This window comes from Quercus lobata, chromosome 2 (assembly GCF_001633185.2).
Source record: "Quercus lobata isolate SW786 chromosome 2, ValleyOak3.0 Primary Assembly, whole genome shotgun sequence".
NCBI classification, from domain to species: domain Eukaryota; kingdom Viridiplantae; phylum Streptophyta; class Magnoliopsida; order Fagales; family Fagaceae; genus Quercus; species Quercus lobata.
Genome location: NC_044905.1, coordinates 94456578 through 94472785, shown reverse-complemented (window position 1 = coordinate 94472785; position 16208 = coordinate 94456578). Strand labels below are relative to the sequence as shown.

The 16208-nt window shown below is 43.7% G+C and overlaps 1 protein-coding gene across 1 annotated transcript; it reads right to left on the bottom strand.

The window, feature by feature from the left end:
• Positions 1–623: 623 nt before the first annotated feature.
• LOC115973881 lies at positions 624–1091 on the bottom strand. Its single transcript, XM_031094123.1, has one exon. The coding sequence runs from the start codon at positions 1089–1091 to the stop codon at positions 624–626; it is 468 nt and encodes a 155-aa protein (XP_030949983.1).
• Positions 1092–16208: the final 15117 nt, after the last annotated feature.

Genomic DNA, 16208 nt, shown 5'->3' with positions numbered 1-16208 from the left:
AGAGTGGAGGAAACAGTTCTTAAGGTATGAAGCCAGGGTTAGCCCATAATGGCAGTATATGGAGAGAAAGTATCTACAACAATGAAATCCACCTCCACCACATCCGGGCCAGTCTGCACAGGTAATCTAATCTAACCTTTCGAAATGACCATTTTACCTTTAAAACTCACCAGAGGAGAACTATAGGCTGTTAGGTCCTCAAGTTTCAAATTTAGCCGTTTATATAGGTCAGGATACATTATCTCAGCTCTGCTACCTTGGTCAATCATCACTCTTTTTACATCGTACCCACCAATTCTAAGGGTAACTACCAAAGCATCACCATGAGGCTGTATGGTTCTAAGTTTGTCCTCATCTGAAAAACCTAACACCAATGGGATGCCCATCTTGGCTCACTTCGGCATTGAACTGAATTCCTCAGCTAGGTAACGGGATACTGACATTACTCTAGAGGGACAGGATTTGGTCCTCCTTGGGGCAACAAATATGAAAATTATCATGCCAAGAGGGAGTCTTGAAGAAGCATCTCCCCGAAGCTCCGAACCCGTTTGGCTTCCTCGGCCACTAGAATGATGCAAGAGTTGCTTTAATTTCCCTTTCCATACTAGTTGGTCTAGATGGTCTCACAAGTTTCTGCAATTCTCGGTAGTGTGTCCATGGTCTTGATGATACTGGCAGTAAAGGTTTTGATTACACCTCATAGGATCTCCTACCATCTTGTTCGGCCATTTAAAGAATGACTCGTTTTTAATCTTCTCCAACACCTGTTGTACTGGTTCTCGAAACACAGCATTAATCACCTGGGTGTTGGTAGATCCTGGCTGCCCAACAAAGTCTTTCCGAGGTCGATTATTATTGAAACAGTCCGACCTGAAATCTCTCCTCTCCTGGAGGATCACCTTGGCCTTTCCTTTCCCCTGCAGTTGGTTTTCTTCTACTCTTTTGTATTTGTCAATCCGATCCATAAGTTGACGCACACTGGTAATAGGCTTACCAGTTAGAGATTTCCTCAAATCATGCTCGACTAGGAGGCCAGCCTTGAAAGTACTAATGACCACATCTTCATAGTCTCCTTCTATTTCGTTAAACATCTCTCAGTAGCTATCCGAGTAGGCCTTCAGAGTCTCTCTCTCCCGTATGGACAAAGATAATAAGGAACCTAAAGGCAGAGGAACCCTACTACAAGTGATAAAGCGAGCGCCAAAGCCCAGGTGAGCTTCTTAAAGGAGTCAATGGAATTCGCCCTTAAACCATTGAACCACCTCATCGCCACGAGGCCCAAACAAGATGGAAAGACCTTACATATCAAAGCCTCATCTTTGGAATGGACAGCCATCCTCTGATTGAAGTGACTGACATGTTCCACCGGATCTGTTCGACCATTATAAATGGTGAACGTGGGTTGATGGAATCGCCGAGGAAGACTCGCGCTTTCTATATTTTGTGTGAAGGGCAATTTAGAGATTTGACTCAACGCCTTGTTCATGGCATCGTTCCCCAGGCCTTTGTGGGGCGGGCTCTTATATCTGCGTCTATGGTGGTACTCCTCGTCGTAGGAGAAAGACTCGCTGGGCGAAGTTCTAGATCTCCGTCTGTAACTAGCTCCATCTGTCTCCTTGGAGGATGGCTCAGAGTTGGGCGATGAACACTTTCGCCGTGCGTGGCATAATTCCCTTTTCAACTCTTCAATTTCACGTTGCATGTCTCTATCATTCTTTGCATGGGAAACACGACTCTTCCCTCGAGACTGGCTTGTACTAGCATGAGCTGTGTGCACATTTCCCTCGCGATCTCCTTTCCGCTTGAGGCTCTTACACGGATTGCTATGTTGAGACCCCCTTGATTCTGCTTGATGTGGATTTGCTTCCACCTGGTGTGAACTTGTTGCTGCCTGATGTGGACCTTCTTCTTCCATCTTAAATGTTGCACTTGAAACACTTTCAAAATAGATCAAGTTCTTCCCACAGACAGCGCCAATTATAAGGGCGGAATTTAGATTGGACCTAATATAGGAGGATTGGGTTTTAGCCCAATAAGCCTAAACAATGAATTTGTAGAACGTGGGTAAAAAAACTAGTTCTTTTTGGTAAGAAAGACAATAACAGGTGTTTATTTAAGAGAATCAAACACAAGTAAAATAAGGAAATTTGTCCTCGACACGGTCTGAGGATCTATAGTATAATATCCAGTTGATTATCAATATTACAAGAGCTCAAATGATTATTACCAAAATTTCTTGACTTCTCAATCCCTCTTTTTTAAGCCACCTCTCTATGCTATATACTGTAATTTTGGTATCATCCTTATCATACACGCGTAGGTTAGTTTCTAGGAACTCTTTCTTGTCCCATCCAACACCTCCCAAAACCTTCAACTAGCAGCTGTAAGGCTGCTTATCCACTATTCAGGTATCACCTCCAACATTAATGCGGCTAGAGAGTTAGCTAGGATGCATTTAATGTGGAGGTAGCAGCTTTTGGCGATATTTGTTGCCTCCCTTGACTCCTCCCTTATCCAATGTATAACTTCTAATCGTGATGCAACTTTGAAGGATGTTTAGGATGATAAGACATTCTTACTGACCTCGGATCACTATTTTCAAGATGATTTTTCTTTTCGGACATATCTTGGTCTATCATATATAACACTTATTTCTTCTTCTTTCACCATTCCTATAATAACCTTATTTGACCATCCTCAAATTAGTTAATATCCTCATATTGGGCCATAGGCCCAATTCGTACAATTTGGATTGGACCCTCTGGATAACTGGCCCCCGTAAAAATATTTGTACAGTTGGCACATTAAAAAATAAATCAGCATTTGAATGAAAAATCTAAATAAAATGAATAACAAAAAACTCCAAAATCAAGCCCTCTTTACCTCTGAATCAAATAACTCAAATCCCACAAATCACCCTCACTTCCTTTAGCACGTCGACCACTACTTTAACATTCTTGTATTGGTGAGTGATCCAAAACAATGAGTTTATTCTTCATCCCTTTCAAAGTATTCAAGCACAACAATGTTTCCTTCTTCAATTTCTTTTTATAATGATTATAAGCCATGATTTTGGTACCAATGTCAGGCTCGCCAATACATATTCTTGAGTAACGTAAATTGAAGATCTTGGAGTTGTTTTTTGATGAGCAATATCCCACCACCACCAAATCAAGTAACCCAAAGGCCAGAAATTTCCCAAACCCAGAAGATCTAAAGTTGTTCTTTGACGAGTAATATGATGTTTGTGTTTAATTTTTTTGAACTGTTTCAATAATTTCAAGATCTCTATAGTGTGGGTTGGTTCTAATGCTCTGTTTGGTACTGAGAAAACCTGGAAAATTGGGTTTCTTGCAAGCTTGGTGTTTATTTTTTCTTTTAAATAAAGAAAGGATGGATTGATGGGTGGTAGTGGTGCTGGACTGTGGGTTTGGGGAAGGGAACAATAATTTTAGATGTGTTTGGTAAGCGAGAAACTGAAAGAATTTTTTTTTTTAAAAAAAAAAGGCCAGATGAAATTTTTTAAAATTAATTTTTCTCCTTTTTTACAATTAGGAATTAATATTTTTTTTTAAATTTTGTTGTAAAAAAAAAATTCGGAGATAGATTTTTTATGATATTGCGGTAGCTTTTTAAATATCAATTAAATTTTTTTAATATTATTTTATTATCCATGTCAGCTTCAATTGTGTTGACTGTACAAACTGTTTATCATGTAGGCATTTTTCATTAATGAGTTAACAATAAGGACTAAATAAACTGTAAATTGAAAATAATAAGGACCAAATTGATTGTTACCAAAATAGAATAATCAAATTGATTATGACCCTAAAATATAAGGACTAAAATGGTGTTTTCGTAAAAAAATATATATATATATATATATTGTAAGGACGCGATTTAGTGACGAACCTAAACAGTATTGGGTTCGTACGTAAAAGGCCCAGACAATATGATTTGTAGAGCGTAGGTGTAAAGAACTAGGATAACTGTGGTATCTACCTCTAAGATTTTCTCTCAAGCCCGTACAAGGTTTTTTTTTTAGTTGGTATAATGAATGTTTTTCTTTAGTCACTAATGCAACTCTCTCTCCCTCCTCTTACTTTCTTCTCTCCAGTTTATGTCTGTTCTTTTTCTTTCCTTCTTTCTCCGATCCCCTTCTTCATGTTCTTCTTTTAGTTTATATACTCCCCTTTGCGCTCCATCCTCGCCAAACACGTGTAGGTTGTGTCCGGGGGATTTCTTTCTGTCCCATCTGGCACCTCCTGGAATTTCCTATGGGCAGCTGTAAGGCTGCTTCCCTACTGTTCAGGTATCACCTCCACATTAATGCGGCTAGAGAGTTGGTTGAGAGGTCATTAATGCGGAGGCAGCTGTAGTTTCAGATATTTGTTTGCCTTATCTCTTTCATCTTTAGTCGGCTACTCTACCCTTTGAGATGACCTAATTATGAGATCTGATCGCGGCAAGACCACGTCCTGATCGTCCTCGGACGCGTACTGCCGAGGATCATGATGTCCTCGGACGGGTATACGGCCTCGGATGGGCCACTGGCCCAACAATCCTCAACCAATTCTGAATCCTATGGGCCTATCAACCGAACGATCCCCACAATAGCCCATCAAAATCCTACTTTTCGACTCCTCAGGAGAAAAGGTGGATTTTGATGTCATAAGCCTGCACCTGTGTGCATTTTGGGGCATACCCCTGACGCTTCAGCACCCCGATTTTGGCAGCATTAAATTCTGACAACTCCCTTGTCTCCCACGTTCGACGGTGAGATCCAAATCAAACGGTAGGGGGCTTCTCTTGTTTTGTGAGCGGGAATTTCGCTGCTCACAATCTTCACATGACTATAAAGGCGCTCCCAAATTGAACCTGTACCTTACCCTTAATGGTTACGTGGTTCTAGAGCCTATACACTGAATCTGCCCTCTTCCAGTCTTCACTGTTCTCCTGGCGACTACAAATAATCGTACGTTGTCCGAGGTCCTTCCTTTGAACCTGTAAGTCCTCTTGAAGCTTTTACCATTTTTATTCAAAACCAAGAAGTTTTTTCTCTACTAAGTCTCTTTAGAAAAAATGGGGAAACAGAGGAATCCCTTTCGGTGTCTCGTTGACTCCGAGGAGGGTATTAGAAACTTCCGCTCTAAGTACAATATCCCACCAACGGTAGGGATGAGGTATGCAGCCCAAGGGGAGTGGGTTGACGCCAGGCAAACTGGGGAAGTGGTTATCCCCATGATCGCCTTTATTGAAGGCGGGATGACCATCCCCATGGGTAGTATCACTAGGGGTTACCTTAATTTCTTTAGGCTATCCCCCACCCAATGCGCTCCCAATATGTTTAGGGTTCTGGGGAGTATAGACGCTCTGAATCAGAGAATGGGTCTAAATCTATCCCATCACGACGTGAATTGGGTGTACAGCCTTCACCGCCTAGCTGACCAGGACTATTATCTCAAGTCGAGATATCCTGAAGTAAGGTTAATTCAGTGCCTCCCTACTTCAAATAAGTACCTAAAAGAAGATTTCCTCATTTTTTCTAAGGAATGGCATGATGGTCTACCTTGCCCGACAGTGGAGGGAACACCAGGTGGGTGCGAAGTTATAGACCTATGCTACTTAGCCCATGATCACATTTTAATTACCTTTATTATTTTCGCGTCTTACAACTTTTAACTTTAAAATCAACGGTTTTGCAGATAGACGCTACACGAAGCCCAATCTCAGATTGGTCAATAAAGCGAGCCTAGACAGATTATTGAGAGCTGAAATATACGTGAACGAGGCTGATGGTCAGCTACGGGCAGCACATTTAATTCTTGGATATACCCCCCTTTCTTTTGGCTTTCAGGCGCCGAAGTGCGTGATTAGGGCACGCGATCCTCGGCTTCGCCGTATCAGTGTTGCCTACGAAGGGTTCATCGTTCCAGAGGGTATTCCACTTCCCGAACACACACCTCTCACAAAGCCTCTTTTCGTGGCCAGCGTCTCAGCGGGGCCTTCTTCACCCTCACCTTCCCTCAAGAAAAAGGGGACCAATAGGAGAAGGAAAAGGGAAAAAAGCAAGGAAACCGTTGTAATAGTATCTGAATCCACGGACAATTTTGAGATTTTCAATCAGCCCTCAAGCCCCGAGGAAAGTTCTGACGAGATGGGGGTACAAAGGAAACCCCAGAAAAGCTTGATGGAGCTGATAGGAGGTCAACAGGGACAGTCTGCACCTGCCCAAACAATACCATCCCAGGTTTCACCTCTTCCAGCCAGGTCTCCTCCTCCAGTCCCTCGCCACCCTCCTCGATCATCTCCGCAACCAGCACCGCCTAGCACTGCCGAGCAAGAGAAGCGCAGAGAACAGAAGGGTAAGGGGGTGGCAGATGCGAGCAAATCTCGTCCCACTCGAGAGGAGGATGTCCAACGAGCTGCAAAGCAGCAGAAAACTGGGCACCCTGCTACGCGGGGCCAAGAGAAATCCGATTCCCCACATCCCGATTCACAAGCGTGGCTGCCAGCTCCTATGCTCGGTGGGGAGCCCCTGCGAGACGATGCCTCTATAAGGGACTTCAACGGCGGCATTGGGTGCCACGTAGCCTCGGCCATAGAGGAGGCCTTATTGCTCCAAAAGGATATGGCTGAGATAAAGAATGTGGGGAAGAACCAACTCATCCTTGACAATAAACGATACTTGGGCATGGTGAGAAGCTGTCTTTTATACTGTTTCCTTCTGTGACTGTTACTTACTAATGCGCACTTTTCATTAACTATAACGTTAACTCACCCCTCCCCCCCCCCATTTTTTTACAGATCATCCAAAACACTTTCAAGCTAGATGAGATGCTCAATACTTGCTCCAACCAGCTAGATGGTGAAAGGAAAAGAAGGGTAATGGCTGTACAAACCTTATCCAAATCTGAACAGGATTTAAGCGACGCAAGGAAAAAACTACAGGTCGAAGAAGAAGCTCGCAAGAGTGCTGAATCGACATCAGAAGGCTACCAGAAGCAGGCCGAGGAACAAGCCAAGCTTCTGCGCGAGGCGAATGCCGAGCTGAAGAAGACTCAGGAGCAAGTTCTTGTTCTTAAGAAGCATCTAGAAGAAACTCAGAGGCTAAGGGAGAAAGCCGAAAAGCTTAAAGAACAAGCCGAGAAAGCAAAAATCGAGTCTGAGCAGGCAATGAATGAAGCCAAGCAGAGGGGCTACGAAATTAGGATAGCTGAAACTGAGAAAGCGTTAAAAGTCGAAGTTTCGGAGGTGTGCTGTATCTTCTGTGCGAGAACCTGGAGCGAGGCTCTTAACAGTGCTGGGGTTGAAGCCTCATCTGAACTACGTAAGCCAGAGAACGTATATTACCCCGAAGCGATACGCTCCTCAGCTCCTCAACCACACCAGGCTGATACTCCAGCCCCAGCTATTAACCCCAGCGAGGAGGTTTTACCTCGCAATTCCCCTCCAGGAGCTTCCCCAAACAAATCCACCACTGCTTCGAAGACAGATACGGTCTCACAGGGTTTTCAACAAGAATTGGACTCCACCGTTCAATCAACTGGGGGCATTATCAATTAAAAGTAAAAAAAGATAGAAACTGTTTTGTAATTTTAATTTAGACACTTAATAGAGGACTTTCTCGCTTACTTTCTTATCATTCTGATGGTTCTAAGTTATCTTCACACTTACTTACTTTGTCGTCGTAATTTTGGATGGGTTCATTTCAGACGCCTCTTTCATTGTATGCCAATCTTGCATTCGAAGCTCTCTCTTTCTGACTCCTTAACGAATGTTCATAGGGCATTACTTTCACTAAGTTTATGATTTAGAAAACTCATCACCACTCTATTTGCCATTTAATAATTCAATACACAACTTAGCAGGTAAGTTTCTACCGAATTAGTGGTCTAAGGATTTGACATAACATAGTTTCTGTTTAACAACTCAGTATGAATGATAGGATGTTAATTTCCGCTAAGTTTGTGATCCGAGGACCTGGCATAACTTAGTTTCTGTTTAACAATTCAGTATGAATGATAGGATGTTAATTTCCACTAAGTTTGCGATCCGAGGACCTGGCATAACTTAGTTTCTGTTTAACAATTCAGTATGAATGATAGGATGTTAATTTCCACTAAGTTTGCGATCCGAGGACCTGGCATAACTTAGTTTCTGTTTAACAATTCAGTATGATAGGATGTTAATTTCCACTAAGTTTGCGATCCGAGGACCCGGCATAACTTAGTTTCTGTTTAACAATTCAGTATGATAGGATGTTAATTTCCACTAAGTTTGCGATCCGAGGACCCGGCATAACTCAGTTTCTGTTTAACAATTCAGTATAATAGGATGTTAATTTCCACTAAGTTTGTGATCCGAGGACCCGCATAACTCAGTTTCTGTTTAACAATTCAATATGATAGGATGTTAATTTCCACTAAGTTTGCGATCCGAGGACCCGGCATAACTCAGTTTCTGTTTAACAATTCAGTATGATAGGATGTTAATTTCCACTAAGTTTGCGATCCGAGGACCTGGCATAACTCAGTTTCTGTTTAACAATTCAATATGATATGACAGGATGCGAGACTTATAGGATGCATATTTGACGTAAGTTAAAAGAGAATATTTGAATTAAAACTTCTTTACTAATAATAATACCTTCTGAGATTATTTACATTCCAAGGATGGAGTACAGGTTTTTCGTCTAGGTCCTCTAGATAGTAAGCCCCTATTCCTGCTACAGAAGTAATCCGATATGGTCCCTCCCAATTGGGTCCCAGTTTTCCCCAATTTGGATTCTTAGTGGCCCCCAGGACTTTTCTCAGCACCAGATCGCCTATGGCTAACGGCCTCATCCTCACATTGCTATCGTAGCACTGCTTGAGTTTGTGCTGGTAGTAAGCTAGCCGAACCATCGCGCTCTCCCTTCGTTCTTCAATCAGGTCTAAACTTTTTTCCAACATCGCATCATTATTACTCGAAGAGAATGCACTGGTCTTTAACGTCGGGAATCCAGTTTCCAGGGGAATAACGGCCTCGGCCCCATAGGTCATGGAGAAAGGAGTTTCTCCCGTCGAACGTCGGGGTGTTGTCCGATACGTCCAAAGCACATGTGGTAGTTCCTCTACCCATCTTCCTTTCGCGTCGTCTAGTCTCTTCTTAAGCCCATGGACAATGACTTTGTTAACAGCTTCAGCCTACCCATTGCGTTGCGGATAAGCTGGAGTGGAATATCTGTTTCTTATTCCCAGTTCTGAACAGTATTTCCTAAAGGCATTGCTATCGAACTGGAGCCCGTTGTCCGAAACAAGAGCTCGTGGGATTCCAAATCGCGTAACAATGTTCTTCCAGACAAACTTCTTCACATCTACGTCCCGGATGTTCGCCAATGGCTCAGCTTCAACCCATTTAGTAAAGTAGTCTGTGCCGACCAGCAGGTACTTCTTGTTTCCTATAGCTTTAGGAAAAGGGCCGACAATGTCCAGCCCCCATTGTGCAAAGGGCCAAGGGCTTGAGAGAGAGGGTTAAGAACTCCTCCGGGTTGGTGGATATTCGGAGCATATCTTTGACACTGATCACACTTCCTAACGTACTCCTGTGCTTCTTTCTGCATATTCGGCCACCAATAACCTTGCGTTAGTGCTCGGCATGACAGGGACCTTCCTCCTGTGTGGCTTCCACAAATACCCTCATGCAACTCTTCCAGGATTAATTCTGCTGTCTCAGGAGGCACGCAGAGCAAGTATGGCCCAGAGAAGGACCGTCTATATAGCTTTTTATCCTCGGATAACCAGTACCGAGGTGCTCTCCTTCGTATTTTTTCAGCTTCCACCTTATCTTCGGGCAACACATCACTGTCGAGAAATTTTAATACAGGGTCAATCCAGCATGGCGTCAAACTAGCTTGACGAACTTGGCACACCTCCTTTTCTGGTGAAGTGGGAGTACGCAAGTCTTCGACGATAACTATCCGAGGGAAATTTCGTACTGAGGAGGTGGCAAGGGTCGCCAAGGAGTCAGCGTGGGTATTTTCACCTCGTGGAATATGTAGTACGTCGAAAGATTCGAACTCTGTTCGCATATGCCTAACCCGGTTCAGATACCCTTGCATCCTTGGGTCTCTGGCCTCCAACTCTCCAGTCACCTGGCCAACGACCAGCCTCGAGTCCGAGAACAGTTTCACCGCCTTTCCACCCATCTTATGGACCACGCTCATTCCCATTATCAGAGTTTCGTACTCTGATTTATTGTTAGTAGCCGAGAACCCTAGTCTTAGTGACTTCTCGATGATGACCTCTTCGGGAGATATCAGAACCAACCCCAATCCAGCTCCCCGTTGGTTTGCGGCCCCATCCACGTATACCTTCCATACCGGCCCTCCTGGCGCGGATATCACGCCAACCGATTTTTCATCCATGTGATCTTGATTCCTACTAACTTCCTCAGGGCACTCAGCGAATTCAGCTACCAAATCAGCGAGAACTTGACCCTTTACAGAGGTGCGGGGCATGTATTTGATGTCAAAAGCACCCAGAATCGTTCCCCACTTGGCAATTCTGCCGGTATAGTCAGCACTTCTAAGTATGGATTTGAGAGGCAATTGGGTCAAAACAACTACAGTGTGAGCTTGAAAATAGTGCGGAAGTTTATGTGTTGCATGGACGACTGCCAGTATGGCCTTCTCTAACGACAGATATCTCACCTCGGCTTCATGGAGGGATTTACTTACATAATATACCGGCCTCTGGACGCCATTGTCTTCTCGCATCAAGACGAAACTGACTGCGTGTGGAGCTACCGCCAAATAGGCATACAACATCTCATCCACTTCAGGGCTAGACATGATCGGTGGTTTGGATAAATAATTTTTCAACTGCTGGAACGCCTCAACACACTCCTCGGTCCATTCGAATCCCTGCCACTTATGTAACAGACGGAAAAAAGGACGACACCTTTCAGCCGACCTGGAGATGAACCGGTTTAACGCAGCAGTCATCCCCGTCAACCTCTGCACTTCCTTTGGATTTTGGGGCGCTTGCAAATTTTTAATAGCCCTAATCTGATCTGGATTCACCTCAATTCCCCTATGGGTCACCATGTACCCCAAGAATTTCCCGGAACCTACACCAAAGGAGCACTTCGAAGCATTCAGGCGCAACTTGTGTTCTCTCAGTATCCCGAAGATGCTAGTGAGGTCCTCCACATGTTCAGTCACTACCTTGCTTTTCACTAGCATGTCATTAATATAAACTTCAATACTTCTGCCCAGCTGTGGCTCAAACATTTTCGTCATCATGCGTTGGTAGGTAGATCCAGCATTTTTCAGACCGAAAGGCATCACCTTATAATGGTAGTTCCCAACCGGGGTCACGAAAGCGGTCTTTTCTTGATCATCGACGGCTAACGGTATTTGGTGATACCCTTGAAAGGCATCCAAGAAGCTCATCCTAGGGTGGCCCACGGTCGCATCCACTAGCTGGTCAATCTTTGGCATAGGAAATGGGTCCTTGGGGCATGCCTTATTAAGATCCGTGAAATCCACGCACACTCGCCACTTCCCCGTCTTCTTCTTCACTACCACCGTATTGGCCAGCCATTGGGGGTAAAAGACTTCTTTGATAGCCCCAGCCTGTTTTAGCTTGGCAACTTCACTTCGGACTGCCTCGGCATGCTCTTTCGATGGTCGCCGAGGAATTTGCCTCCTGGGGGGAACGGCAGGGTTTACATTGAGTCGGTGACAAATGAAACTTGGGTCTACTCCTGGAGCTTCATACGGGTCCCATGCAAAGACGTCCACATTAGCTCGGAGGAACTCCAGCAAACTCGCTTTCTCTTGCAGAGGCAACTTGGCCCCAACCCGAAAGAATTTCTCTGGATCATCAGCAACAGTCACCTTCTCCAGATCTTCACACTCTACCCCATTGGTTGGTATGTCTAAACCTGATGCTGGGATCTTTAATTGCTATGACTCATTATCGGCTGTAGCCGAGGTTTCTGCCTCAGGCCGATGCCGTATAGCCGCTACTTGGCATTGCCGAGCAGTCGCTTGGTTCCCTACTATCTCCAGCACTTGGTCTCCGGACGGGTACTTCACCTTCTGATGCAGGGTGGATGAAACCGCTTTAAGTGTGTGAAGCCAGGGTCTGCCCAAGATAGCCGTATACGGAGAATAAACATCTACGACAATAAAATCCACCTCCACCACCTCCGTGCCTGACTGCACGGGCAGCCTGATTAGCCCCATGGGAATGACTAACCTTCCCTCAAAACTGACCAGAGGGGAATTATAGGTTGTCAAGTCCTGCTGCTTCAAACCTAGCCCCTTGTACAAATCCGGATACATCACATCCGCTGCGCTTCCCTGATCAACCATCACTCTTCGGACATCGTACCCACTAATCCTCAGCGTTACCACCAAGGCATCCTCATGGGGTTGTATGGTTCCCTCCAAATCTTCGTCTGAAAAACCCAAAACCAAGGGGACACGCTTCTTGGCTCTCTTCCATGCTTGAGAACGATCCTCGGCTGGGGATCGGGACACCGACAACACTCTGGTGGGGCAAGATCCAGTCCTCCCCGGGGCCGCAAAGATGACGTTGATTGTACCCCGAGGGAGCCTTGATGAAGCATCCCCACGCACCTCGGAACCTGCTTGGCTCGCCCTTCCGCTGGAGTGATGCAAGAGCTGCCTTAATTTTCCTTCCCGGACCAACTGCTCCAAATGGTCCCATAAATTCCTGCAGTTGTCTGTCGTGTGTCCATGGTCCTGATGGTAATGGCAATACAAACTCGGGTTGCGTTTTGTAGGCTCTCCTGCCATCCTGTTAGGCCATTTGAAAAATGGCTCGTCCTTTATCTTCTCCAAAACCTGCTGAACATGCTCCCGAAATACCGCATTAACGGCCTGGGCGTCTGCCGAGGCCGACTGGCCAACAAAGTCCCTCCTCGGTCGGTTGTTATTATAACGATCCGACCTGAAATCCCTTCTCTCCTGAGGGATCATCTTGGCCTTTCCTTTCCCCTGAAATTGATCCTCCTCTATCCTTTTGTACTTCTCTATTCTGTCCATCAGTTGGCGCACACTGGTAACAGGTTTACCCGTCAAGGATTTCCTCAAGTCGTGATCAGCTGGGAGACCGGCTTTGAAAGTGGTTATGGCCACAGCGTCATTCTTCTCTCCTATTTCGTTAAACATCTCCCAATACCTATCCGAATAGCTCTTGAGAGTCTCGCCCTCTCGCATAGACAAGGTCAACAAGGACCCCAGCGGCAAAGGAGTCCTGCTGCATGTAATAAAACGAGCACCAAAAGCCTGGGTCAGTGCTTTGAAAGATCCAACAGAGTTGGCCCTTAAGCCATTGAACCACCTCATCGCCGTTGGACCCAAACTCGATGGAAAAATCTTGCACATCAGGGCATCATCCCTGGAATGAATAGCCATCTTCTGGCTGTAATAGCTTACATGTTCCACCGGATCCGAATGGCCATCATACAGAGAGAACGTAGGTTGATTGAACCGCCGAGGATGGGTAGCATCATCTATGCTTCTTGTAAAGGGCGACCTGGAAATTTGACTCAAGGCTTTGTTCATGGCATCGTTTCCCAAGCCCCTACTAGTTGGACTTTTACGCCTACGCCTATGGCGACGCTCCTCTTCGTAGGAGAAAGTCTCGCTCTGCGGAGTTCTCGACCTCCGCCTGTAGCTAGTTCCATCCGACTCCCCAGATGATAGTTCGAAGCGAGGTAGGGAACGTTCCCGTCGTGCATGGCGCAGCTCTCTCTTCAAGTCCGCAATCTCACGTTGCAGATCCCCACCATGCTTCGCGTGGGAAACGTGACTCTTCCCGCGTGTATGGCTCCTCGTGGTATGAGTGGTATGTATACTCCCCTCCCGGACTAACCTCCGTTCGGGACTCCTTCGAGGACCACCATGCTGAGAGCCCCTTGATTCCGCCTGGTGCAAGTTGACATCATCCTGTTGCAGTCCCGCTGCGGGATGAAGTAGCTCCATTCCTTCCATCGGAAACGTTGTATCAGAGGTTGTATAAGCTAACACAAGCTCTCCCCACAGACGACGCCAATTGTAAGGACGCGATTTAGTGACGAACCTAAACAGTATTGGGTTCGTACGTAAAAGGCCCAGACAATATGATTTGTAGAGCGTGGGTGTAAAGAACTAGGTTAACTGTGGTATCTACCTCCAAGATTTTCTCTCAAACCCGTACAAGGTTTTTTTTTTAGTTGGTATGATGAACGTTTTTCTTTAGTCACTAATGCAACTCTCTCTCCCTCCTCTTACTTTCTTCTCTCCAGTTTATGTCTGTTCTTTTTCTTTCTTTCTTTCTCCGATCCCCTTCTTCATGTTCTTCTTTTAGTTTATATACTCCCCTTTGCGCTCCATCCTCGCCGAACACGTGTAGGTTGTGTCCGGGAGATTTCTTTCTGTCCCATCTGGCACCTCCTGGAATTTCCTATGGGCAGCTGTAAGGCTGCTTCCCTACTGTTCAGGTATCACCTCCACATTAATGCGGTCAGAGAGTTGGTTGAGAGGTCATTAATGCGGAGGCAGCTGTAGTTTCAGATATTTGTTTGCCTTATCTCTTTCATCTTTAGTCGGCTACTCTACCCTTTGAGATGACCTAATTTTGAGATCTGATCGCGGCGAGACCACGTCCTGATCGTCCTCGGACGCGATCGTCCTCGGACACGTACTGCCGAGGATCATGATGTCCTCGGACGGGTATACGGCCTCGGATGGGCCACTGGCCCAACAATCCTCAACCAATTCTGAATCCTATGGGCCTATCAACCGAACGATCCCCACATATATATATATATATATATATATATATATAATTGTGAAGTTTATTGTAACAATGTTGTGTGCATCTAACGAAATGCATCCATTTATATATCGTGTCTCACACTCTCAGGGGGAAAAATTGGGTGCAATGTTTCTATGCATTGAACCCGATAAAATATATTTTTTTGATACTCCATTTTTTTTTATTGTTAACTATGCAATCTTCGATAAAAATTTTAGTATTGTTAATTAGTTGTTTATTCAAAAATATGCTACCCTTTTTCCCCGATACCCCTAAAACATTTTGTACACAAAGATGTGTTAATTTAACTATAAAGCCAGATATGTTATGAACATAAAGTCCTTAACCATTATGTTAATTTATTTTGCCCCACTAAGGAAAAGAATCACATTATAACATGAATTGGAATCTTATAATGACTTGGAAAGAAGAAATGAATCTTATAATTGTAACTTACCTATAATTCCCACTTTGTTTCTGTGTGGGGCCTAATTGTAAAAATGTAAAATGTGATGACGAAGCAGATTTGGAAGAAACATCGAACCAAGGACAAAAGCTCTATTTCTCAAAAAAAAAGAAAAGGACAAAAGCTCTAGGTGGTAAACTCAAAGGCGTGTCTATAATTCAGAAAAGAGTGTTAAAGAGTTAAAATTTAAGAGACTGAGTATTATGTTCATAATATTGTCACAATAAAAACACAAACATTAATTAAGTGGTTATTTGTTATTGGTTTTAAGTAAAATGACATGTTCACAATATTTTTACATCAAATCCTAAATGGCAAGTTGTTAGTGGTTGTTATTGTTGGAGCAAAAAAGTAATCTTAGTGTGAGGTTCAAATTTAAACTAATAACAATTAACCATCTATGATTTTTAGTGAAGATGTTGTGGACATAACACATCTCTTGGTTGGTTTTAATTTAAATTCATTACTGAAATTACTTTTTGAATAATGCTAGAGATACAAGTTATTTTATAAAAGAATTTACAAACCACTGATATAATGAGTGATTATTGATAAATAAATAAAATAATATTAATAGTGGGTCTAGATAAAAAGTAAAAACTAATAAAATATTGACTGCATTAACATGTTATAAAAATGTTGTAAAATAGTTTGTAACTGTAGCATTATTCTTACTTTTTTGTCAATCAAACTCAGTAATAACTTGAGATTTAAGATTTTTTTTTTTTTGATAAACACTTGAGATTTAAGATTTGTTTTAAAGTGTCGTGGATACAGTATTTTACAAATTTTAAAGAGAGATGACCACTTGACCGGGAGGAATGTGTTAATTAAATGTTGTCTCATATATAATCTAATCCAATGTAAAGTTTAAAGAGCTTTGAAATGGAGTTATTTTAATTTTCAAAAAAAAAAATGGAGTTATT

Coding starts and splice junctions, on each gene's coding strand:
- LOC115973881 (XM_031094123.1), bottom strand. CDS start 1,091: ATGTTTAACGAAATAGAAGGAGACTATGAAGATGTGGTCATTAGTACT.